The following is a 26,608-nucleotide window of genomic DNA, read 5'->3' on the forward strand; positions in this document are numbered from 1 at the left end:
TGGTGGGGGACACCTTGAATAAGTGGACAGCCAGTCACCATGCATAACTAGTGACGCCATAAACATATAATATTATGGAATTTTATTGCATTAATCTAAAAAATAATGTTAAAAAGTCCTGACCGCTTTTAAAATTAATGTATTTTTGGGGATGTTTTATATTGATTTAGGGGGGGGGGGATTACACTTTTCAAATTAATTCATTTTCTAGAGTTGTTTTTTTAATTAATTTTTTTCTTCTTTGTTTTTAAAATTAATATTTTTTTCTGGGTTGTTTTTGAAAATTAATTATTTTGGAAAACTCAAATAATGTATTATTTGGGGTTTCTTATTTGAATTGGATTTTTCTTCTTTGTTTTTCCAAATTAATTTATTTTTAGGATTGTTTTTTTAATATTTTTTTCCTGATCCGGGCCGCTGGGGGAGAATATCAATTATAAAAAGAAAATAAAGATAAAACAAAACGAGCAAGTAGCAGTATTTTTTACACATCACTTTCAAATGTCATCTCATCAAATGTGATTTCTCTTTAAATGAAAGGCTTTAATTCGGAATTAGCACATAAAATTGAGTAAAACTTGATATATGAGAGGACCAGTACATGATAAAAGTGGGACTTTTGAACGATAACTTGCTGATTATATTTCTAAAGTCCCAAATTACAGTCTTAGAATATCGAGGTGACAAAAAACATGTCATTGCCTGAAATTATGGGGAAGTCACATTTGAGTAAATTCCACTTTTTCTGCATTGCTGAATAAACAGTTAGTTGACAGGTTTCCTGTGATTGAGTAATGTATGTAAATGGTGGTGAGGCCCATAAAACCAATAGCAGAAACCAGCCATCATAGCAGAAGTAACTGGAACCAGCCATCATAGCAGAAGTACCTGGAACCAGCTTTCTAAACTATCTAAGTGGGGTAATATATTTACACTATTCCACCAATTTACCCTAGTCTTAACTTTTATCCTATATTTTATGCTGTATACAGTTTTTTTTATGTAGTAATTGCTGGTGAGGACCAATGTAAGCAAATTTTAATGGAGAAGTACAAACAAAATTAGGACATCTTGCAAAATGTAAATGATAAATCAATACTCTAACTTCTATATTCTTTCATTCTATATTTAATTGAAAAGACTACAACTACCGTATTTTCACGACTATAGGGCACACTTTAAAGTCTTAAATTTTCTCCTAAATAGACTGCGCCTTATAATCCAGTGCGCCTTATATATGGAAAAAACAGAAAACCAAAAACAAAAAAACACCACTGTCGGATATTAAAATTACACAAACGCCCGAACTGAAACAATACTGTTAAATATGCAGATGCCATCTTAGTTTACAAAATCTTCCATCATATAGCTCCTCCCCCACTGCAAGATTTTATACAAAAAAAATCCAAAACATCAACAATGGCTGGCTCTAGAGGTGACTGTGGAGTGAGTGCTTCATACCTGGAAGTCAATAGCAATTACCGTATTTTCACGACTATAAGGCGCACTTAAAAGGCTTAAATTTTGTCCAAAACAGACAGTGCGCCTTATAATAACAGTGTGCCTTATATATGGAAAAAATGTCATTCATTGAGGGTGCGCCTTATAATGCGGTGCCCCTTATAGTTGTGAAAATACGGTACATGATATATCATGTTCAAATTGATGGATGTTATTTTTTGGGAAATTTGCTCTCCTTTTGGATTTGATACCTACATCAATTTGCAAAAAAGGCTACATTAGAGCCTTTAGCTCACAATTTTTAAATAAAAAAATGTATTTAATATACCCCCCATGATTTTCAATCTTTGGCAATCATTACTGTGATTTTCTTGCAAGATTGCAAATCTAGCTCTAAGTTTCACAACAGTTTAAACTTAACAAAACGACTGAGTCAACATTTTCTCTTGCGTTTAGAATCCAAACTGGAACTTGGCACATCTTTTTTAAGAGTGACAAAACGTTTCTATTGAACTGTTGCGGCCATTGGGTGATACTACTGAGAGAAAATATATCGTAACTGCTATTCACAAGCTTTGAGGACATAGAGACAATTAAATAAGACTTTCCAAATTACATACATTTTGAAATTATAGCATTTAAATGTTTATAACTTTTGATGGACTTATGTTTTTTGGGGGGGCAAAATTTCCATACAACTTTGTTCGCCTTGATTTCCCTATTTTATTTTTGTAATTAATATGAATTGGATAAAAAAAAATGTAGGACAAAATGCATTCTGAAATTAAAAAAAAATCCATTTCTAAAATCAGAAATGAACAGATTTTGTGTTGAAAAAAAATCAACATTTTGTGTCTGATGTTAAAAAAAATATAGTTTGTTTATAAGGAACCAATATTTGAAAATACTAACTTATTTTAAATTTACAGTGCCAAGAGAAAAAATGAGAGCTACAATTTGTGCTCTTCTGGTCTTGTTCGCTTTCTGTCAAGGTAAGAGTTTTCGAACGGGTGATCAATACTATATGAATTGCCATTATGCAAAATTCAAGTCAACTCAAATGTATGAGGCAAAGAAATATTTGACAATACTTGTTCATCGCATTTCCTTTCTTTTTTTGTTTGTTTCCATTTTCTAGCCACAGCATTGAAGTGCAACTATTGCTTCTCAAAGGGAAGCGAGCTGTGTAACCCAACCAGCATTCAAATGTGTTCCGGACGCAGCGATGCCTGTGGTGCAGTTATACTTCAAGGAGCTTTAAGTAAATTCTGTTTTCAATTAAAAAAACAACAACTAAAAACTTTTTTTTTGCCAAAAAATTGCACGTGCACTGTTATTGACATATCACCCTAAATCAAGAGTCAACATGGGCCGGATCATTTTAAATATAATATTTCTATTCTTTTTTAAAAATGGATTAAAATCCCTGACTATTCAATTTTTATAGAGTTAAAACAATGTTTATTTTATTTTTTTTTATATATATTTTCAGATTTTACAAAATTATTTTTTGAACTAAAAACACAGAAAAAATGGATTAAAAAATGACAATTATTCATTTAAAAGGGGTAAAATCAGGAAATTTAATATACATCTATACTCTTCATTTGAATTTGATCCTAAAACAGAAAGTCGGCACTCATGATTTATTTTGCCGGCCCACATAAAATGATGCGGCGGGCCAGATTTGGCCCCCGGGCCGCCACTTTGACACAGTTGCCCTAAATATGTGTATTATTTCATGTTGTCCCTCAACATTTAGAGGTACTTATGCTGATTTGGCACAATTGCAAAAAACATATTGTCACAACAAGTCTCATTTAATATTTCATAGAGATCATAATCTGTTGTTTTTTTTTTAATTCATTGCAGGTCAGTCCTTCCGTCAGTGCATGAACATGGCTGTCTGTCAGGGCTACATCAAAACACCTGGCGCATTCGCCAATTGCTGCAGCACTGACCTCTGCAACTGAGGAGGGTCTACGAAAAACTTTACTTTTGGCCTTTTACTTGTTACACACAAATAAAAGCAAATGAGAAGTAAATGGACGGATTTGCATCGCTTGATTTCGGAACGTTAAAATGAGTTATCATTAGGCTCAACTCACTTAAGTAGGAAAAATGCACATCGGATATTGGTTCTTTGTTGTGAATGATCAGCACCCTCTAGCAAAATCAATTGCACTCGGTAAATTAAATAACTAGATTGTGATTAAGAAAATAAACCATATGAGAAGAACCAAATTGCATGTTTTACCACCTCATTGACTCGGGCTTCCTATGGCTCGGGAGCCATATGTGGCTCTTTTGATGGGTGTATATGGCTCCCCGCGAACCTATGTGGTAAAATATGCACCAATGGGAGCGTCACGCCAGCACTGTGGTGCCGAAACTATCTCAAGTGCCTTTTTAAATCATATTTTTGATTCATTAGACTCTTCTGCATGAATTCTCTCATTGATACTCATTGATTAGCAACAGTGAAATAATGTTTTCAAAAGAATTCAAACTTTTTTTTACTTTCAAAGTGTTGAAATGAATAATAAATGCTCACATTTTCATGTACTTTATATTCGGAGTATGGCTCTCAAGGAATAATGTTTGAAAATATCAATTGTTTATGGCTCTCTTCCTGATCTGGAGGAAAAAAGACCCCACATCGAACGATGGAATTACACCAATTCTTACAGTATGTACTGTATTGAAAAGTATAACCATTTTTGTAGTACTATTAGTTTATGCTGGGCAGTTCAGTGAGGAGTTGTGAGCGCCTCGGCCTCACAGTTCTAGGGTTATGGGTTCGATACTAGATTGGTCTTCACTGTGTTGAGTTTGCATCTTCTCCCCAGGCTTGTGTGGGTTTTCTCCGGATATTACGGCTTCCTCCCGGTGCTCGGACATTTGGTCGCCGGTCTTTTGGTCTCCGGTCAAATGGTGACAGAGAGTTTACTGTTGAAGCCAGCTCTCAAAATTATATTCATGAGAGAGAGTTTAATATCTAAGTACTGTTTAATATCTAAGTACTGTTTAATATCAAAGTACTGTTTAATATCAAAGTACTGTTTAATATCTAAGTACTGTTTAATATCTAATTACTGTTTAATATCAAAGTACTGTTTAATATCTAAGTACTGTTTAATATCTAAATACTGTTTAATATCTAAGTACTGTTTAATATCTAAGTACTGTTTAACATCTAAGTACTGTTTAATATCTATGTACATTTGACCGGCAACCAAAAGACCGGCGACCAAACGTCCGGTCATGCTTCCTCCCACATCCCAAAAACATTAATTGTAGGCTGCTTGACCAATCTAAATTTCCCTTAGGTATGAGTGTAAGCGTGAATGGTTGTCCGTCTCATCGTGCCCTGTGATTGGCTGGCCACCAATTCCAGGTGTCGCCATAGTTAGTTAGTAGGGATAGGCTCCAGCACCCCCTGCGAGACCGGGAAAGAGAAGTAAGTGAAGCCTTGAATTTAATAACTGGTTGACCTGCCTGTGACTACAATATTTCTAACCAATGTTCTAGTATCTGAATGAATATTGGGGAATTTCTCCTTGAAAAATTGTTGGGGTATAACAACATTCTTTGGGATTTCTGGGATGGCAAGGACAATTTGGAATGACGATCTGTCAATCTGTCCAACTTTCCCAACTCTGAGTACAATTTACACTTCAGGTTTGGGTGTTTTATAATACTTTGTACTATATGGCCCATCAAAGCATCCAAAAACTTTAACTTTGCTCCAAAATCAGGAAAATGAACACACTGTATTCATTAGAGAAATTCCAACAAATTCCAGCTCCACATGAGGCTGTGAATCCAATCCAAATAGGCAAATGGAATCAACATCTCTTTGTAAATTGTTCACACCTCCTACATGTATGGTGCTCCTCCCCCAGCTATAAATGATTTGCTTGAACAGAAGTTTGAGCAAACATCTCTCTCACTGCTCTCACACAAACAGGACAAGAATGCAGCCTTCCATGATGATGCGCATTTCACAGAGCTTTGGTCTGCTCCTACTCTTCTTTATCTCTAGTGTCTGCACCAAAAAACGTTTCCAAGGCTTTAATAATGAGGATGATAACAATGGCAAGGATGGAGCTTTGTGGTTGCAACGTTTCCCGAGGGCTCGATGCATGTCCCGTTGCTTAAGTTTGCACAGCGCGGCAAGCCGGCAGGTAAACTTTTACGTACTTACTCTAAGTTACTACTATTAATGTTCTCATGTTCAGCCCAATGGTTAAAAAAACGGCTTTATTTGGTAACATCTATTGATTCAATGTATTGTTTTAATGGTGTCAAAACTCAATTCAGTGGATTTGTATATATATTTTGTCTTTTATTAATCATAATCTCCTCCCTGAACCTGAGCGATATTTTACCTATATACTGTTTATTTTAAGGAGCTTTAGAAGCTAATTATGCTCTTAAAATTTTAATATAAGAGTATGAAAAACAGTTGGTTGAGCTCAAAGGCCAAATATTAACACTTTTTAGAGTGATTTATTGATTCTTTTTAAAATTAAAATTGATTTGGAATCATGAGAAGCTCAAACTGGTTAGGCAATGGATGTATACATTAATCTGGATAGATTTCAAGTATTCAAATATTTCAATTGACTGTGAAAAAATAAATGACTGGTTGACAGGATACATTTTACATTCATTTGGTGTCACTTTAAAATTACCTTTCAATCAAATGACTGTGACTAAGCCGCCTATGCTTGCTTGTATTAGAAGTGATAAAAAATAATGATTAAAAAACTCTCAGGGATATGTCATATTAGCTACACAAACACTTCAATTAGATGTCAAGTAGGGTGCTACAGAATGCTTTCCCGTGAACTGAAAGTGGCACCTGGACCCTAGCGTTGGTTTGAGATCTCTGTCTTAATATTTACACATTGCCAGATGAATTGCTTCATTTTTTTGCGACAAAATGCAATGAAACAAACTAATTAAAATACTATTTAAATCTAGATTACTAGCATTAATTCAAGACTATTCAGAAAAAACTAAGATTTTTGTTACTAAGTACCAGTTCATGTGAAGAAATATGCTTTCTTTTTCAAGTACAAATATAATTAGAGGTTATAATTTGACAAATAGATGCTTAATGAGTAATAATGTCTTTCTTATACATCCTAATTTTTCCCCAAATTTTACTGACATTTAGCTAACACACAACTCAATTTATGTAAAGTGTTCATTTGGCTACTTTAACTGAAGAACTGATCACATTTTACTACAAAAAGGTTTAGATTTTCCTATCATTGCACAATGGTGAGAATATATATAAAAAATCACATTCACACTAATTCTGTAGAGCATCACGCACACTTGACTTTATTCTAAATCAAGGGTGTCAGACTCGGGTTGGTTTGCGGGCCGTGTTAACGTCAACTCGATTTCATGTGAGCCGGACCATTTTCGATATAATATTTAGATTTTTTTTTTTATAAAGGGATTAAAAGAACTGTATTAAAAACCCTGAATATTCCATTTCTTTATAGATCTAAAACAATGTTTATTTTAGCTTTTTTAAAATATATTTTTAGATTTTACAACATAATTTTTGAACTAAAAACACAGAAAAAATGGATTAAAAGATTACAATTATTGATATAACAGGGAGAAAATCAGGAAATGTAATATACATCTATACACTTCATTTTAATTTGATCCTAAAACAGAAAGTCAGCACTGATTCACTTTCTCGGGCCACACAAAAGATGCAGCGGGCCAGATTTGGCCCCCGGGCCGCCACTTTGACACATATTCTAAATGATTAAAGTAACAACATAGTGACCGTCAAAATATTTCATTTTACATTTCTAATTCTCTTTTTTAAATCCAATTTCAGAACAATGGAACACTACCATGGTGTCGTGGTCATAAAGAGTGTGCAAAGGTTGGTCATTTTTATACCATATTCCTTTTCAACCATCTCAAAATATCATCATATTTTTAAAATTATACAGATCATTTAAAATACTATATTTTGCCATAAAATTGAGTGTGCTTTACAATCCAGTGCGAAAATAAACATTGTCATTCATGTGTGCTTTATAAATTCTTTGGGCCTCATAGCCCCACTTTTCATAAAATATATTTATATTCTCATATTAATGCATATATTTAAACCTACATATTTAAAATATAAATGTATTTTTATTAAAATTTTCTGTGCCATGTGAGTGATTAATATTATACCCTGCAAATTGTCTTTTTCATTTTATTAAAAAACGGTCTCAATGATTGACTCAAACATATTTCAAATTCATTCCTTTCCAGTAATTGATTTATGCCAAAAACATCAGTCGTGCATCCTCTCTCAGGCTAATGTGCAATTTGCCTTAACGGAACGAATGAAGACATCTATTCTCCTCGCTTGAATGGAAAAATGTCACGAAATAGCTTTCCTTAAAATGAGCCAAAAAGTTTCTCCCTTTACTCATGGGAAAGCGAAAAGAAAGTGATTGATTTCATCTTGAAATGGGGTAGAAAAGGAAGTAATGGCTGGATTTGCAGAGCCAAGGACAGCACAGGAAGTGGCAACGTCACTCTGTATTAGTGAAGTCATTTACTTTAGAGGCCCGCAAGGGAAGATAAGAGATGGCAGCCCAAGCGCTGCGTTGTCAAGTGGCCAGCGTTTTACTTGATGTGCACAAAGTCGGCCAACTATTGCACTAACAAATAATAAAATCAGTTGTGAGTTTACATAGTTCAGTGCTGTGCAAATATTTTACACCAAATAGGCTATCACCTAAAAAAAAGATACTCCTTAAGTATAACCATGACAAACATTAATACACGCTGCAGTTGCATATGAAGCCTAATTATTTGACGGAAAAGAGGCAAATTGAATTTAAAAAAAAGTTCAATAATATTCTAAAGATTATGCAGTTTGAAGAAAACCTCAGTGTTTGTTTATGAAACAAATACCAATGTGATTAACCTTAATTTTTATCACACGCGTTAAATTCATGTTACACCTAATGACATTATTAAAAAAAAAAACAGGTGTAAATGATTTAATGCAGATGAATTTTAAAATTATCTGAACTTAAGTTTGTCAAAAAGGTAGTAGTCCCTCTGATATTAGCGTGGGAAAACATAATTTAGTAAATATTTAATGCACCAAAAGAAGGGTGCAACACATGTTGACTGAAAAAAATAGAAACTTAAAAACCCTTAACTTGGTAAATGGTTCCTTATAGCATAATAATTATCAAACACACCCCAATTTACTCGGTAGAAATCTTACTTTGACAGTAAAATGTAAACGTTTGGCCAGGCATAAAGAAAAAAAAATACTGATTACAGTTAAAATAGTGTCCAATCAGCCTGCCATGCATATTTTGTAATGTGGGACGAAACCGGAGTACCCGGAGGAAACCTACACAGGCCCGCGGAGGACATGCGAACTCCCCCCTGGTGGACGTGACCTGGATTTGAACCCAGGACCCCACCGGGCCACACTTTTACACTGTATATAATCTCTATACATCCCCTTTCACAGTGCGTGGATCCTTGTAAAGATTCCTGGTCCACAAAACGGAAGAGTAATTGCAAAGATCTCTGTAAGGTAATAATGCAATTGTTTTTGAGGTGCACTTGACCTAGTAGTGACATGCTTGTACTTGCTATCAATGTGTTCAGGAATTGTTTCCCATAAACCACTGGGAATGTGTGGCCAGCTGTGAGTTTCTTCAAACAATTTTAGAGGTGAAACAAGGTGACTGTCCCCTTCCGACTCTTGCCAGTGGCTTTGCGGCCGCCTGTATCGACAGCTGTGATCACGACACAGAATGCCCTGCTCAGAAGAAATGCTGCTCTAACAACTGTGGTCATACATGCCAGTATCCACAAGACATTTACAAGGGTAAATGACATATCAAAATATCAACAACATGTCTTATTAACTTGATGGTGATCATATTTATGTCCCAGAAGTTCCACTAAAACCGAGGAAGAAGCTAGACTTTGAGGAGGTGGCTCCTGGCAATCTAGAAGTGCGCTGGTCGTCTAGATTAAATAGCTCCTCTGAGTCCGTAGTCTACATCTTGCAGACAAGGTGGAACTTTGGCATTCAACCCAATGGTGATGCTGCCACTTCCTGGGATGTTGTTGCACAGGTTAGAGAGCTATTTTTTGAAAAGACACACTCTTCTTCATGTGATGTCAACTTAATGTAACAAATATCCTGTCTCTTTGTAGACCACAGAGCATAGAACACGATTGTACAACATCAGACCAGGCCGCTGGTACCAATTTAGAGTTGCAGCTGTCAATAGCCATGGAACCAGAGGTTTTACCACCCCTAGTAGACCCATGTGTTCCAGTAGAGGTCAGCAATTTTATGAATGTCTCCGAAAAATCCACTTCATAGGTGCTCGGACGTTTGGTCGCCGGTCTTTTAGTCGGCGGTATTTTGGTCGGCGGTCTTTTGGCGCCGGTCAAATGTTGACAGAGAGTTTACTGTTGAAAACAGCTCTCAAAATTATATTCATGAGAGTTTAATCTCTAAGAGAGATAGTTTAATTTCCAAGAGAGAGAGAGTTTAATATCTAAGTACTGTTTAATATCAAAGTACATTTGACCGGCGACCAAAAGACCGGCGACCAAAAGGGACCAAAAGACCGGCGGCCAAAAGACCGGCGACCAAACGTCCGCTCACGACTTCATAAGGTCTTTAAATTGACAGAACATCTACATCCTTAGAGCCCGATCGCCCTCCTGCACCAACTGAGCTCAGCGTGACCAACATAACATTTGCTTCAAGCCAAACGGTGCGGGTCAAACTACAGTGGCACATGCTTGAAGACCTCGATGTCCCAGTGGATCACTACAAGGTCCGCTGGACTTGGACTGCTATCGGTCAACCACATGTTACCCCCCTGACTAAAAGGAGGAAGCTAGTGCGAGAGGTAAGGGTCGCTAGGCCCAGCTTTGTTCTGAAAATGTAAAAATAATGTCACATTCATGTGTACCATTTCTATACAGAGGCGGGTGGTGCTGGATGGCATGCGGACTGGTCGTACCTATAGTGTGGAAGTTCAGGCTGTGTCCTACTGGAAAGAAACCCAGCTAAAAGGACCTCGGGCCATTGTACACTTCAGCACACAGCTCAGTCTGTACAGTATGTCACAACTGGTGAAACTCAAGCTGATGCAGCACTTTCCAAGAGTACCTAACACTATTTGATTTGATTTACAGACACCACTGCCTCGCCAAAATCGCCTGTAGCCGACAACTTGTACGTGGGGACACCATTCTATCAAAATGGCCAACTTCAAGTTCATGTTTACTGGCAGAGAAGCACTGGTCTGTAATGTTCTAACACTGTAATAAGCTAAAAATCACTGAAATGTGTTAAATAATATTCAAACGGTGACAATAACAGGAAGATTGATGATCTGTCTTGCTCATCTCGTCTCATTTTCGGAACTGCTTTATCCTCATTAAGGTCACGGAGAGTGCTGGAGCCAATCTCAGCTTTCTCCGGGCCAAAGGCCTGAATCGGTGGCCAGCCAATCACAAGGCACATGGATACGCACAACCATGCACACTAACACCCATATCTAAGGGCAATTGAGTGTCCAATCAGCCTTAAATGCATGTTTTTAGACTGTGGGAGGAAACCGGAGTACCCGGAGGAAACCCACGCAGGCCTAGGGAGAACATGCAAACTCCACACAGGTGGACCGACCTGGACTTGAACCCAGGACCCCCCTAGCGTCACTGGGACAGCTATCTGTTTAGATATATTTTATTCATGTACTATGTTATAATTCTCTTTCCACTACATCCAGAACAAACTCTGCTTCATGCCTAACTTTCTTTGTGTACTGTAGACCCTTCAGTTGAATACTACAGAATCCAATGGCTACCGGAGTATTGCGAGCACAAACAAAACATACACAGAGAGAAGAGCAGTACAAAGGTGGTATAAAAGTTTTTAAAAAATTATGTTTTAGCCTGTCCAGTCTTGAAAATGAACATTTATCCCTTGAAAATGCACGAACAAGAGTAGTAACAATGTCTTATGTGTGCTGGCTTGATTCAAGGAGACCTTCACAAGCTTGCAAGGTTTGCTCTTCTCGTGTAAGTACAAAGTCTTACTGCAACCTGTCAGCTGGACAACCCGGCCTCCGGCTAGGACCATCTGCTTCACGACACCTTCTTGCTCTGCCATTCAAGCCAAGAGTTCCACACCAATAGGCTGTAATAGAGGAGCCTGTAAGACAACCTTCCTTTACCAAACTTGTGATGTTTTTCTAAGGGTTCTCCAAAATTTTGGGTCACGGGCAGCCTTAAGTAGAGCAAATCTTGCCCATCTATCCAATCTTCTTGCTGTTTCTTTGGGATTTGTTATCCAAGGAACCTCACTTCCACTAGGTGACTCCACAAGGGGGTGCACATTCTCCATCCAAACGCTCAAGCTACTGCTCACTTAACCCAGGGGGGCGTACTGTGTCTCAGTTTGAGAACCTCTACCTTGAAAGCGTAATGAATGGCACACCGAAAGTTCATTCTAACACAAATGTGTTCTTTCAGTAAGCCCTCACAAGGCTTTGGTCAAGCCAACCAACCTGACAGTTGCCTTCGTGGTTCGTGGCGGTAACCTGACTGCCATTTTCAATTGGGAGACATCTGCTGGCTCATCTCAGCGTCAATTAACCGGCTACCGGGTGACCCTTGTGGAGGTTACGTCAATCAGCCCACTCAATAATAGCAACCTTTACCAAACCCACATTTTAAACCCGGTTAGTACAAGAATTCAAGCACATTTCTTATTTCATTGGAGGACTTTCTGCTTGATTGAGCATAGCTAGCAATTAATTTATCCTTTTTCGTTTGTTTCCAATCACAGGATGTCAACAATCTGGCTGTTTCGGACCTACATCTGGCCAGTGTCTACAGGTTGCTGGTTCAGGGTATTACTGCAGATGGTGAAGGACCAGCCATCAGCAGAACTTTCCAAACTCCAGCTTTTCAACATTTGTTAAGGCATATAAAAAATGATTGATGAACAAGCAATATTGGGAACATTCCTACAATTAGGCACTGACCCGAAAGCCCTATCATTCAACTAAATTTACCAGATTAAAAAGTAGGACTAAGCTCCCATAGTAAATACCTCGGAAAAAAATTCAAATACAGAAACCAGTTTTTCCATAGGGTGTTCCATATTTGATACTTATTTATTTACGTGCTGTATCATGTTGAAAACAGTGCATGCAAACAAACAACTATCGTTTGCTTTTATTGTCATAGACTTAACTCTTACTTAACTCTTTCAGTGCCATTGACGATAAATGATGTTAATTTAAGTTTGAGTTTGTCCATTTGAACTGAGGGCCTCCAGTCCTCCTGATTCAAATGGTTTGGATGTTTATTCCAAGTTAAGAGTATATTTAGAAAACGATTGTAAAATAGTACAGTTAGCTCATTCCAGTGTAAATTGTGTACATAAAGTCTGTAATATTAATTGTGTTACATACTATAATCTCAGCCTGCTTAACTTTCCGGAAAGCTATTGTAGGCTATTAATAGAACAAAAATAAATCCCCTACCATGTGTAGTGATGGCTATTTTTGGAGTTGTTATATTACCTTGTTATCTTGCCCTACGGCTTGTTTCACCAGTGTCCTTTATGCACACCAACTCAAAGCTCAGGAATGATTGCAACATGCTTCATTGGCTTGCATGTGCACACAAGTGCACAATCTGTACAACACAACTCTTGGGCCCCATTGATTCTCTTGCATCAGCTTGTCCTACAATATGAAGCGTAAAATACATGCTGTCAGTGGTCCTTCCAAGTCACTTAGGACTCCATTTCCGTCAGGACAAATCAATTTGAACCGTTTGTTTCTCCTTCCAACTCTTTGGACAGGTGCAATAAAGGTCAGTGTATACTCTTGCGATTAACAGAATTTGGGAAGCTTGATATTTTCAAATACAAATGTGCCTTGAGATAGATGCAAAGTGGCTAAAACTTGCAAATGAGGAAAAAACTCATAACAGAGATGTCTCAATGTCCTTAAGGAACACAAATAGTTATGAAGATCTATTGGGATATGACAAACATTGACATGATTAACACATTCACCATTATCCAACAACAAAAAGGAAAATATTCTTCTAAGGGTTTTCAAGGACCAAAGATGGGAATCTCATCTTTCTTTGATCAGAAGCAAAAACTGCAAAAGAGCTAATGGAGACCTTGAGTGGGTCGATGATCCTTCCCACCTTATCCTTATCCTCAACATTTATTGTGACAGATGATCAGGTGAAAAGTGAGCTGAAGAAAATGAAATCCACAGGCTCGTAAGACTACAAAAGGACTGTGAAGACCACCTCTCTCAGGTGCTTATGAACATTTTTAACCTGAGCCTCTGGAGAGGGTCCAAATACTAGGGAAGACTGCCTGCGTGGTTTTTGTTCAAAGAAAACAACAATGAAGACCTATTCTATTCTACTCAAATCGTGACCGCACGTTTGGTCGCCGGTCTTTTGGTCGCTGGTCAAATGTACTCAGATATCAAACAGTACTTAGATAATAAACTCTCTCTCTTAGATATTAAACTCTCTCTCAATTAATTTAATTTTGAGAGCTAGTTTCAACAGTAAACTCTCTGTCACCATTTGACCGGTGACCAAAAGACCGGCGACCAAAAGACCTGGCGACCAAAAGACCGGCGACCAAAAGACCGGCGACCAAAAGACTGGCGACCAAAAGACCGGCGACCAAAAGACCGGCGACCAAAAGACCGGCGACCAAAAGACCGGCGACCAAAAGACCGGCGACCAAAAGACCGGCGACCAAAAGACCGGCGACCAAAAGACCGGCGACCAAAAGACCGGCGACCAAAAGGCCGGCGACCAAAAGGCCGGCGACCAAAAGACCGGCGACCAAAAGACCGGCGACCAAACGTCCGAGCACCGACTCAAATCTACTCTCAATTAAAAACAACAAAAATTAATAGCCAAGTTGCTCAAAAACAGTGTCAATAATCCACATACAGTAATAGTAGTCACTGCATTAATTATTCTATCCTTTTTTTCTGTGTCTCTTTTGCACGACACACCCACATAACAAGCAGTTATTGTAATACCTCCAACCCCTACATCAAAAAAATAAAATAAACGTAAAAAAAAGTCATCTTTGAATAATTGCTTTGGGGCACTTGTTCCTCTTTACTGTGATTTGTGTTCCAAAGGCTGATCTTGTACCTGTGGGATGCAGCGTCTTAACTCTCCAGCACTAAAATAGAAAGATGACCCGCAAAGGAAGCTCATGCTGAAATCAATCACTTTAAAGTGGCTGTCAGATTGCCTTTTAACATAGCAGAACTGCTATGCCCTCCCCTGCAAAACACATATATAGAATCCCATAATTGGATCAAGAATGAAAATGAAAAAAAATTGCTAATCTGTATATTGAAACTGCATTGATAAAAAAAACAACTCAGCACAACCTGACCAAGTAGATTAACAATTGGCTAATATAATCCATTGCACCATCACTGTGAGAACAAATTGCAGGAAATGTATCAATACAGAGTACTAAGTGCTTTAGGTATATACTTACTCTTTCAAAAATGGGAGTTTCTAGCTGTGGTACTGCTGGCAGTATTTAAATGCATCAATGTTTCTCACCCGAGAGTCTTTGCAAAGGCACGCCTCTCACTAATGCGCTCCAAGGGGAGCAAAGTAAACAGCCCCGCTAAATGGAGGAGAAAAACTGTGTAGAAAAGTTGCTATGTCTCTGTTAATTCTGAAGACTACTTTGCTGGAACAAAAAATAAAAATAAAAAACACCCCATCAGTCGCTCTCACCTTCCATATATGTTTTGTTTTTATCCCAATTAATAAAAATATTTAAAAAGTGTTTTAATGTACTTTTCCCTATATATATCGCTTGCATTCTTCCAATTCTATAAAGCAATATAAAAACTTAAAAAAACATTAAATATACATCTATCACCAAAAGGACAAGAATTAGAAGCCATAGTTTTAATAGAAAATGAGCTACATTTGTTTCTTAAATATATAATGGATAATGATCATTTTGAGGGGCTGAGCTCTTGATTATTGATAATTATTGAGCTCTTATTTGTTAATTTGTGTCTGTTTGTTTGTATTTGTGCACTTCCTGGTGAATCTTTAAATCTCATTATATTTCCATAATGACAATAAAAAGCATTCAATTCAATTAAAAAACAGGCGAAGTAATACCGTAGTAGAACATGAACCAATAACATGAATACAAGTGCCAGCTTTTTATGATTCCAATTGCCTTCACATCAGTACACAGGCTCCATGTTGAATTGACATCTAACATTGCATTTACTTCAAAGGATGAAACTGACGTAACAGTATGGCATCCAGATGTACTACGTATACTACAGAAAGCTGCAAGCTACCCCTTTGATTAGTAAAGCGATCGTGTCGAGAAGGAAAACAAACAGGGCAGAGCTCTGCTGCAAGGACATACGGAAAGAATAATCGTGACTCAACTGACAAAAGGAACTCCAATAGTAAACAACAACAAAAAGCTGCATTACCTCCTGTTAACAAATTAATAAAAACATTCTAATTGTTAGATCTGGATGTTTTTTTCAGCGTGAGACTGTTTTCAATGTCAAAAAGTTAGATACAGAATCCTAAAAATCTACTTATGTCCATTAGCCTATGCATTTCAGCCATTTAGGGGGAATTATTCCAATTCTTGCCCTTAGTCTTTCATTTCTGTGTCTTGTCTACTGACAGTAAACTGAAGGGGCATGAGAGTTCAATGTTTCTGCATGCGTGCTGACCTACCTTCATCCTATTCTGCCCGAGGCTTCGTGCGTGAGCAAACTCTCTTGGCTGCAGGCTGTGAATCTCATTACAGGAAATCTTTCAGAGATCTGATAAAGTGGGAAACATGGATAAACTGTTGGGGTATTCATTCATTCCACTTGTTTCAAATAAGTGAGTTTCTACTTTACAGTATTTACTTGAGTTTCAATTTCTGCAAATGAAATTTATATGAATAAAAAAAACTAGGATGATAAAAGAGAGATGTAAGTTCATTTTTAATATTAGTTTCAAGATGCATCGTTCATGTACATGTGGCACGACAAGAATAAAAATAAAACAAATTGAAACACTTGTTTCATTACACCAATTTCATTATACGCAGCTGCGTATGATGACAATAAAGGCTTTTGATTGATTTGTCATATGTCTAAGCAAGCAAATATAATAATACCTTGACATACAAGTGCTCAGGTATACGAGCAATTTGAGATACGAGTAAAATTTTGAGCAAATGTTTACCTTGAGATACGAGATAATTTTTGAGGTATGAGCATACAGCTGGGGCCTATGAGAACATCATCTCGGTGCAACTCCCTCGTGTAAATGTCTCTACGAGCACTGGGCGGAGCATTGCAGTTTTTATTTGCTACTCTGTTAAAATATGGCAAATTTGAACAAATAAAAAGAATTTTCCATTCTAATATCCTGTTTTATTGTTTTTTTTTCAGTAGGTTGGAACGAATTAATTTGTTTTTAGTTCATTTCTATGGGAAACGTTGATTTGAGATACGAGTAAATCAACATACAAACTCAGTCCCGGAACACAATTTAGCTCATATCTCAAGTTACCACTGTACAACAAACTGTGTACAAAAAAAAAAAAAAAAAATGAAAGCAACTGCAAAATACAATCCTGGAATCCTCACAAACAAGTTTATCAGGTGTGTAGTCTGCATTGTGAAATTCTGAGGGCCTTTTAAGGGATCCTTTTAGTGCTTTAGTAGTGGGAGTGAATTCTGCAGTACAATGGCTTTATATGTCAGCAGCAGAACAGTTGGCCCCAGAAGTAAAGTCTTAATGTTAGCAAGTCTTAATTAAGACTCAAAGGAGCAGCAGGTACGTTTAGAATTCATGCATAGCCAAAATATACATATTCTAACCGCCATTGAAACTCAAAATCTAAAAAAAAAAAAACAGTCTCCACAAAATCAAGTGCACAGTGGGATTTCTTGATGAAATTAGACATCCAATTCAGAATCCCCATCAGTTTTATTAGTTTGAAAACACTAAACACTAACCCTGAGAGAAAGTTCACAGTATTTTTTCCAGCTTCAAGCCCTTTAGCTTATCCAACCCTCCATCTTCAGGAATCTCATGGCGTCATCAAAACCCTCTTGACAGAGCGACTCCATCCCATTGGTGGGTGGTGGGAATAAAGCCTGGTTCAGTCGTTTGATGTTTTCTATAGAGAACTAGAGAGACCACATTAAAGCGCAAATTGAGATGGGGAGTGCGTGTTCATGTGCGTGTGAAAGCCTTCCAGACAAGCTAACACTTTTTTTTTCATTTTTATAAAAATCTAGTTGATGCCCAAAAGAAGCATATTTTGGTTATATTAATTATGCAAAGATCCAATTCACACAAGGATTGAGAGGGCTAGCAGGGAAGGAATTATAACAGTGCTCTTAAACCATATGGAATTTCAATATACTGATGTCAAATCAGTCCATAAGGGAATATCCTACTAACATTTGGACAAATCAGAAAAAAAAAAACACTATGCATCATAGATAGCTATTTTCTGTTTGCTATTGCTTTGTCTTAAAAACCATACTTTGGAGTGGATTGATTAACTGCCATTGTGACCCCCAAAACAATTGCCAATAACCAGCAAAACGTGACTGTGTGTGTAAAGCAGGTTGAATTATGTATAACTAAATCTAACCTAGCGGCCCGGTGGAAAGAGTGCATTGACCTCACAGCTCTGGGGTCTTGGGTTCAAGTCCAGGTCGGTCCACCTGTACAGAGTTTGCATGTTCTCCCCGGGGTTGCGTGGGTTTCCTCCGGGTACTCCGGTTTTCTCCCATAATCCCAAAACATGCATGGTAGGCGGACACTATAAATTGCCCATAGGTATGGGTGTGAGTGTGTATGGTTGTCCTTGTGCCCTACAATCGGCTGGGCACCGATTCAGGGTGTCCCCTGGAGACAGCTGGGATTGGCTCCAGCACCCCCCGTGAGCAAAATGAAGATAAAGCGGTTCAGAAAAGGAGATGAGAGATAAATGCAACCTATCAAAGCAAGATTGATAATGTTAATGCCACCCACATTTGGTTGATTGACAGGTGTGAAAGCACAGACACGTAGGCAATAATTTTCGGTTGTTTCCCGATTGGCAATTATTCCGTTTCCTGACATAGTCATCCATATGCTGCCGGTGACGACCACACATTGTGTAAGGATTTTCACTCGTAAATATTGAACAGGTTTAATAATTCACGATCCTCGGCCCTGGATGCTTTAAGAAGGGATTTGGGGAGAATACATCTTAACGAAGCCGATACCACAGGGGATTCGTTCAGCATAATCTTTCAGGGAACTCTGACAGTTTGTGTTTTGCTGACCGTGTTCACAGGATAAAAAAAAAAAGCCCAAATTTGGCATAGTTTTCAGTAGATGTGTTCTTCCCTTAAGAAACCGACAAAAAACTGCCAGTCAATGAATGACCTGACTCAAAAGTTAGGTCAAGAAGGAGGGGTTAAGGATCACCATTTTAATATTAAACGTTCAACCCAACGTTTTAACTTGCCTGTTAACTTGTATGCCTGTTTGTCAAAAGCAGTTTTGTGTTCACCAACTTTTCCCCGTAACAATACAACTTGAATCTTGTAATATTACAAGTTACATAATTGCCACTTTTATCTTTTTATGATTATAAAATTACGTTACAGTTTTTCTTATATAACGCAAGTAATTTTTTAAATTTATTTTATTTATTTATTTACCCCCTGTATACAGTACACCATATAGAATACGGGTGGAGAGTGAAATTCATGTTATAACAAAAAAACTGTAAAATATGTTGTTTCAATGTAATATATGTATTTTTTTCCCCCAAAAAAATCTGCGAAGCTCTGAGTCCGCGGTGGCTGAGCCGCGAAGTAGCGAGGGAACACTGTACACCATTTAACGACTCATATTACTACAAATGACTTTATTCTTCTCGCACTATGACTTTTAGCTCGTAATGTATGACTTCATTCTTGACTATTCTATATTTGTGTTTTTTAAATGCTTGTTAGACATAAAAGATACATACCATTATATTCATGTTGGCCAGCTTGAGTTGGGTCTTCAATGCATAACCCGTATGCAATGGACTCACATCCTGGGGCCCAGAAAATGGCGATACTGTGATGGTTCGGCCCGAAGGCATGATTGGTAGGCTGTCAGTGAAGCCTCCATCAATCCATTTCTACTGACAAAATTGTAGGAGTATCACCACAGTTATACACGGTAAAATTATTACATGCTTACTACCTGTCCACGAAATTCCACAGGTTTGAGCCCCGCATAGACTGGCACAAAACTGCTGGCCAAGAGTGCCTTAAAGGACCAACAACAAAAACAAAGAAAAGAAATTGCCATGTGCTTATCAGCTTCCTATTAAAGAGGATTTAGCCAAAGAAAAATATCTATTGCACATCTGTGTAAAATCTATCCTGCTGTTTTAATGTATTATTCTAATCACGTGCATGAGTGTATAGACCTGGATGAGCTCTTCTCTTGTGTTGAACTGGCACTCAATTTGATTCTTGCCACTTCTGAAGTGTGTCATTGAGACATGGAGGCGACCAGATGCCAGAATATGAGCATCAACAGGCAGAATCTCCTCAATCCCTTCCCTGCAAAGAGGCATAAATACAGAATATTTAGTGTCTGATGTTTTGATTTCTATTTTTTCTGGCTTGTGTGTAGTATTGTGGCTTTACCGTAGCTTAGACAAGAGATTATATCCGGGGGTGACTGCACCAAACCTCTGTTGCCGCACACTCTCAGCAAAATTGTATGTAAATCTTTTGCAGTGCTGGGGGACAGAGCAATATATAGAAAACAATTGTTAACTTAGCCTAATATAAAATAAATAGTGTATATATATTTTTTGCTTGTAGCCCTTGACTCATTCCCAACTATTAACAGTTAAAAACATTTTAATTGGGAAAGCTGGTATTGCATGATTGTAAGATAACATTAAGATAAAATGACAATGTCGCTTGGCAATTGCTTGTTCATATTTTTTTCAGTTTTTGTAAGTATAGAAACATCGTGGTCATAATAAACTTGCCCAGAGTTTGGTCATTGTTATGGAGAATTGACACTGATTAATTGGACTTCGTCCAAAGTTTGGTCATTGCCATGAAGACTTGTCAATGATTCATCTGACTTTGCCCAAAGTTTGGTCGTTGTCATGGAGACCTGCCACTGATTAATCAGACTTTGCCCAGGATTTGGTCGTTGTCATAGAAACCATACTGTACCCTGTTTTCCTATATAAAGACTGACCCACTGTTCATTCAGAGAGAGTTGCATTGACAACAGCCTATGAGCATCTTCACATCTTTTCGAGCTCTCTCCCCATCCTCTAGTCTGGTAATAAACCTATTTCCTATTAAACTGATCTCACTCTTTCTTGACCTGTTCCTAAAGTTGTATTTCAGATCAATCAATGATCATGTTTGACAGGCATTGACGTCCGTAGAGGTCCAATTTGGCCAATCAATACATTTGAATATCCCATTGGTTTGTAACCAAATTAAATTCACCGGATTAAGAAACAAAGTTTGTTTAAAAACATCATGAAGCACAAAAAAAGGGGGCTTTACTTCAACTTTATCAGGAGCCGTGATCATGACAGCAGCAACGAGGGCTCCAGCTGAGGAGCCCCCACAGGACTTGAGGGAGCCTAACATCTTGTGCCCATGACGGAAAAAAGCCCCAACAGCTCCCAGGTGGTAGATCCCCAAAAACCCACAGGCAGCAAAGGACAGATTCACCACCGTCATCTCTGAAATTCAAAATAAATACATAGAAGCTACCTTGATCCATTTGTAACAACATCTAAAACGTTTGGTTATCCCTAACCTTGTCAAGTAGGTTGTAGTAGTCGGAAAGCAATTCGAATTAGAGCATAACTACAGCGAATATTACGTACCATCTATAAAGTATCTTACTTTTCTAGAAAGGAAGTCGTTGTGTACATGATCGACAGTTACAGTCAATATATAATAACAATATGTTCCAAAATGTCAGAATATGGGTACATAAAGGAGAAACTCGCAAGCACTGTGGTACAGTGTTTTAAACCAGCTGGAAACAGTTAAAGTTCCGGTTAGAATTTTCAAAATAAAATAATGCACGAGAGAAATTGAGTGCCATTGGATGTAGGTATAAAACACACCCATAACAACATGAATAGTAGTTTAAAATGTGAATTTAAGCTTCTATATGGTACTGAAAATTGATGAATGAATGGATTAGTTTAAAAAGACATTTCTTGACATTCTTTTAAAAAATAATAATTTTGGAGATATTTACCACAAAAATAATTTGATTATATAGCCCTAAAAAATACAAATCAGTAATTTTTTTTTAAAAAAATTACATATAGCACATAGATATAAAACACTTCATTTCATGTTCAACACAACTTGTGCTAATCAGGCTCGCAGGGTGCTGGAGCTAATCCCGACTGATTTTGGGTGAAAAGTAGACTACACCCGAGACTGGTTGTCAGTCGGTTGTAGGGCACACTTAGAGACAGATGACCATTCACGCTCACAACGACACTGCCACAGAGTGGGAATCGATCCAGGCACCAAAGTCAGGAAAACGAATCACTATCCCATCCGATTCCTTGGCCTCAAACAGTACAGAACAGTATTTATCATATCAGACTTTAATTTAATGCCACTTGAAACAGGCAAAAAAAGTGGGCATGCTCTGCTTGATCACATATTCCAATTCATTTAGTTTCTAAGGCTAAAAACATAAAAAAAAATGTCATGCTGATTTTTTGAACTAGTTACTCTGTCTCCCAAAGAAATGAATTACTTTTTGAATCTTTACAAAATGATAAATGTAGCTTCTGAAGTCGTCTGAAAAGCTTAACAGAGGTCAAACTGCTGCTGTGGTGCCTCACAGTGATTTAATTACTCTGCAGATAAAAAGAGGAGTGGTTATTCACTGGAAAAGAAGGAAAAAGAGCTAGTGTGACACCCCGGCCAATAACATCAATGGAATTCATTGATAAAAGAAGTGAAGAAGTCCAATTTCAGATATCAGAACAATTATCCAAAGCAGGCTTCTAATTAAAGTTTTGAGTGACAAAAAGTAATATAGGGGACTTATTTCAAACCACATATGGAGACCGGATGGATTGTGTTTGTGTGGAAATACTGCTACCTCCTCCCACATAAGCAAGCATATATTAGTAGCTTTCAAAGTCATCACTAGGTCAAACAGTCTGAACGAATAAAGCCTCTTAACAACCATGTTGCTTTTTTTTTATAAATCCACATTAATTAAACCGTTCTACAGTTTTCTGCTTGTGACTTGGGAGCAAAAATGAGAGATAAGAGTGCTTTATATGGTGGCAGTGACCTCGGCTCACTTGCAAACCAGCAGCTCTTGGAAAAATGCTAAAGAATTCTTCAAAAGGAATTATTTCCATTGCAAGTCAAGGTTAACTGTCACACTGAAGTACATTTCAGTATTTCCCCATCTTCGTGTTTTTGACGTTTCCTGGTTTCGTGGGGAATACTAGGGAAATATTTTTCACGGTATTCCACCGTTTTTCACATTGTAGAGGGATTTTTTAAAATTATTTTTAGATATTGATGCAATGTACACGTACACACATTGACAGATGACTGATTTGAATAAGATTTTTATTTGCATTTCCAAGTGGCCTCATTCTGAATCTGAGGATGGGATATAGCACTGGTGTCAAAGTGGCGGCCCGTGGGCCAAATCTGGCCCGCCACATCATTGTGTGCGGCCCGGGAAAGTCAATCATGAGTGCCGACTTTCTGTTTTAGGATCAAATTAAAATGAAGAGTATAGATGTATATTAAATTTCCTGATTTTCCACCTTTTAAATCAATGATTGTAATTTTTTAATCCATTTTTTTCTGTGTTTTCAGTTCAAAAATCCTTTTGTAAAATCTATAAATATATTTTTAAAAAGCTAGAATAAATATTGTTTTAGATCTATAAAAAACTGAATATTCAGGGCTTTTAATCCAGTTCTTTTAATCCATTTATTTAAAAAAAATCTAAATATTATATCTAAAATGGTCTGGCCCACATGAAATCGAGTTCCCATTAACGTGGCCCGTGAACCAACCCGAGACTGACACCCTTGGGATATAGTAAGGAGGCAACTCAAATCAGTATTTTCTGTTTTTTTTTTTGCTGTCCTAGTGCATTACAATCGTGCTACTTGAGAGAAAAAAAGCAATGTGAAACAGTCATTTGCACTGTTGACTCTGTAGTCAGCTTTATTCATTGTTCAGTCATATTGATTTACTGTCCACGTTTCATTACAATCCATTTTTTATTTTTATTTATTCATTCATTTTTAGGAAAGAGCAGATCTGTGGACACTTAGAAATAAAATTATACCTCTTACACCAGTGTCCAATTCAAATGATTTACAAGTTGTAGCTATCATTATTTTAGTGTGGATTTTTTTCTCAATAGCCCACAAGATCATTCTGGAAGCAATTGAATTTGAGGCTTTGTATTCAATTGGGATAGATTCTTTTTCAACATATAAAAAAGCACTCAAAAATAATTGCCAGTTGTCAAACACTGGACTCATTCTGTATTTTTTATGTTGATTAAATATTTATATTTGTTTAAAAAAAAAGTTAAAACACCATTCTTTGAATTTGAAGAAGTATAGACTGCTTAATCTTTCTTCTCTTTAGCTTTGTAACATTTCTTCGTCTTGTTTTTGTACTACTAAAATAGTCCCTAAAGTGGGGTTATGGAACTTATGGCTCGGGAGCCACATGTGGCTCTTTTGATGAGTGCATCTGGCTCTTTGGTAACCTGTGAGCAAAAATATGGAAACCACTGATGTCAGAACCGAGATATATTACATCTAGAACTGCTTTAATCTTCATTTTTTTGCAGTAGACTCTTCTGGAATGCATCCTCTCAATGATTAGCAACAGCATAATAGTATTTTTTAAAAATATTCATTTTTTTCCACTTTAAAAGTGGTGAAATTACAAAAAAATTGAAAAGACACTCATTTACATGTATGTATTTTGACTTTTAAATTCATAGTATGGCTCACAAGGTATAACATTGAAAAATATGAATTGTTTGTGGCTCTCTTCATCAAAAAGATTCCCGACCCTTGCCTTTAAGGCTCTTTTCTAAAACCTCAAAAAGATGTCAAAACAAGTAGTATCTAATTGAACAATCACACACAAGGTGACTAGCCTAGCACTAAACTCACACTGTGGAATTTTCTTTGTCTTTCATGACAGTTAATATGCCAGATTATAAAACATGGGTTCATAAATAAATGTCAAGTCGCCACAATACATGTACAAAATCGTGCATATGTATGACACAAAGGCAGAACTGCCAGAAAATCAAATGTGTTGCTAAGAGCACAGTATGGGGAAACTGGACATGCTATCAATCAGTCATGGCGGCACACGCTGTCGGGGGGACTGGATATGCTGTCAATCAGTCAAGGCGGCAGATATACTTTGCGTCATAGTGCTTTTCATTTGCTTGGCATATAACGAAAAAGGATTCTTTGAACTTGTTCTTGGATGTTGAAGAAATTAGGCAATATAGACATTCTGTCCTTCAGACTTAATTTTCCTGGGCTACATTTCCACATTCAACCTAAAAAAACTAATGTACCGTATTTTCACGACTATAAGGCGCACTTAAAAGTCTTAAATTTTCCCCAAAATAGACAGTGCGCCTTATAATCCAGTGCGCCTTATATATGGAAAAAACTGAAAACCAAAAACGAAAAACCACCACTGTCGGATATTAAAAAAAACAGAAACGCCTGAACTGAAACAATACTGTTAAATATGCAGATGCCATCTTAGTTTACAAAATCTTCCATCATATAGCTCCTCCCCCACTGCAAGATTTTATACAAAAAAATCCAAAACATCAACAATGGCTGGCTCTAGAGGTGACTGTGTAGTGAGTGCTTCATACCTGGAAATCAACAGCAATTACCGTATTTTCGCAACTATAAGGCGCACTTAAGTCTTAAATTTTCTCCAAAATAGACAGTGCGCCTTATAATACAGTGCGCCTTATAATACAGTGCGCCTGATAATACAGTCCGCCTGATAATACAGTGCGCCTTATAATACAGTGCGCCTGATAATACAGTGCGCCTTATATATGGAAAAAATGTCATTCATTGAGGGTGCGCCTTATAGTCGTGAAAATACGGTACTGTGTCTTCTGCATGCAATTGTTTCTGTTTTAAAGCTGCATGCAGAAGTGAAAGTTCCTAAAGAAACAAAAGTCAGGTCCCTTACAAATGCGAACAACACACATAAGGTTGTAAACAGATGTCTTTGCTGGCACGCTCAGGGTTTAATTTCCAAATTCATCCACAGCTTGAAAGCACGACGCAAGCCCCATGTGGAGTACTGCAAGTAAAAACTGATGAATAGCACGAGACACAACCGTAGGCATGTGAACCACTTCAGTGTCTTGTTTGGGCCCCTGGTCAGAGTAAGATGTTCTAGTAATTCTATTGATCTCATGCGACCCAAAAATGCTGAGCTGGGAGGCATGAATAATTAGCTGCAGCATTCATTAAGAGTCTTCTTAAAAGCAACGTTACACAGAGTACAGTAACACAAAATACTGCTTCGGCAGCTTAATGAAATGCAGATGCCACGTGGAGAATATATCACTTCCCACTGTCACAGTAACCATTTATGTATGCTTGTTTTCTCACACAGCTCTGGGTAATCTCTATTTAGTTTAAGGTAATTCACTAGAGCATGTCGCATAGCTTTCACTCAATTTAGCAAACGCACAATAGGAGATAAATACCATCCCCTATCATTATCTAGAGAAAATTGGGCATCCTCGACAATTTACGTAAGGTTCTCTGCCAATGTCTGACACAACAAAATTGTTGGAGTGGGATAGCATTTTTTCCTTTCTTTCTAAATCTTTTAGAGGAAAGAGCTTATGGTGATTTTTAGACGGCTATCTATTTAGAACTCTCAAACTTGTGTGGTGTGGTCTTCTCATC

The 26,608-nt window shown here is 37.4% G+C and overlaps 3 protein-coding genes across 4 annotated transcripts; 2 read left to right on the forward strand and 1 right to left on the reverse strand.

Annotated features, from left to right (window-relative positions):
- Nucleotides 1-775: 775 nt before the first annotated feature.
- On the forward strand, nt 776-4,026 carry LOC144202825 (uncharacterized). Its single transcript, XM_077725868.1, has 4 exons — nt 776-920; nt 2,391-2,453; nt 2,600-2,722; nt 3,334-4,026. The coding sequence occupies exons 2-4, from the start codon at nt 2,405-2,407 to the stop codon at nt 3,432-3,434; spliced, it is 273 nt and encodes a 90-aa protein (XP_077581994.1). The 5' UTR covers nt 776-920; nt 2,391-2,404; the 3' UTR covers nt 3,435-4,026.
- Nucleotides 4,027-5,344: 1,318 nt separating this feature from the next.
- LOC144204511 (anosmin-1-like) lies at nt 5,345-13,109 on the forward strand. Its single transcript, XM_077728552.1, has 14 exons — nt 5,345-5,391; nt 5,507-5,648; nt 7,904-8,037; nt 8,935-9,058; nt 9,133-9,355; nt 9,424-9,608; nt 9,691-9,820; nt 10,195-10,400; nt 10,477-10,603; nt 10,690-10,797; nt 11,328-11,416; nt 11,541-11,712; nt 12,031-12,239; nt 12,347-13,109. The coding sequence occupies exons 1-14, from the start codon at nt 5,345-5,347 to the stop codon at nt 12,500-12,502; spliced, it is 2,052 nt and encodes a 683-aa protein (XP_077584678.1). The 3' UTR covers nt 12,503-13,109.
- A 2,620-nt stretch (nt 13,110-15,729) lies between these two features.
- On the reverse strand, nt 15,730-21,653 carry pnpla4 (patatin-like phospholipase domain containing 4). 2 transcript variants are annotated; one of them, XM_077719720.1, is made up of 8 exons: nt 21,427-21,653; nt 21,168-21,349; nt 20,277-20,371; nt 20,054-20,189; nt 19,825-19,890; nt 19,604-19,759; nt 17,583-17,756; nt 15,730-16,391 (listed from the first exon to the last, which is right to left on the reverse strand). In XM_077719720.1, the coding sequence occupies exons 2-7, from the start codon at nt 21,345-21,347 to the stop codon at nt 17,625-17,627; spliced, it is 765 nt and encodes a 254-aa protein (XP_077575846.1). In that variant the 5' UTR covers nt 21,348-21,349; nt 21,427-21,653; the 3' UTR covers nt 15,730-16,391; nt 17,583-17,624. The 2 variants fall into 2 exon arrangements, with proteins under 2 accessions (XP_077575846.1, XP_077575838.1); XM_077719712.1 differs by lacking the exon at nt 15,730-16,391 and having other exon boundaries at nt 16,536-17,756.
- Nucleotides 21,654-26,608: the final 4,955 nt, after the last annotated feature.

This window comes from Stigmatopora nigra, chromosome 1 (assembly GCF_051989575.1).
Source record: "Stigmatopora nigra isolate UIUO_SnigA chromosome 1, RoL_Snig_1.1, whole genome shotgun sequence".
Classification (NCBI taxonomy): Eukaryota; Metazoa; Chordata; class Actinopteri; order Syngnathiformes; family Syngnathidae; genus Stigmatopora; species Stigmatopora nigra.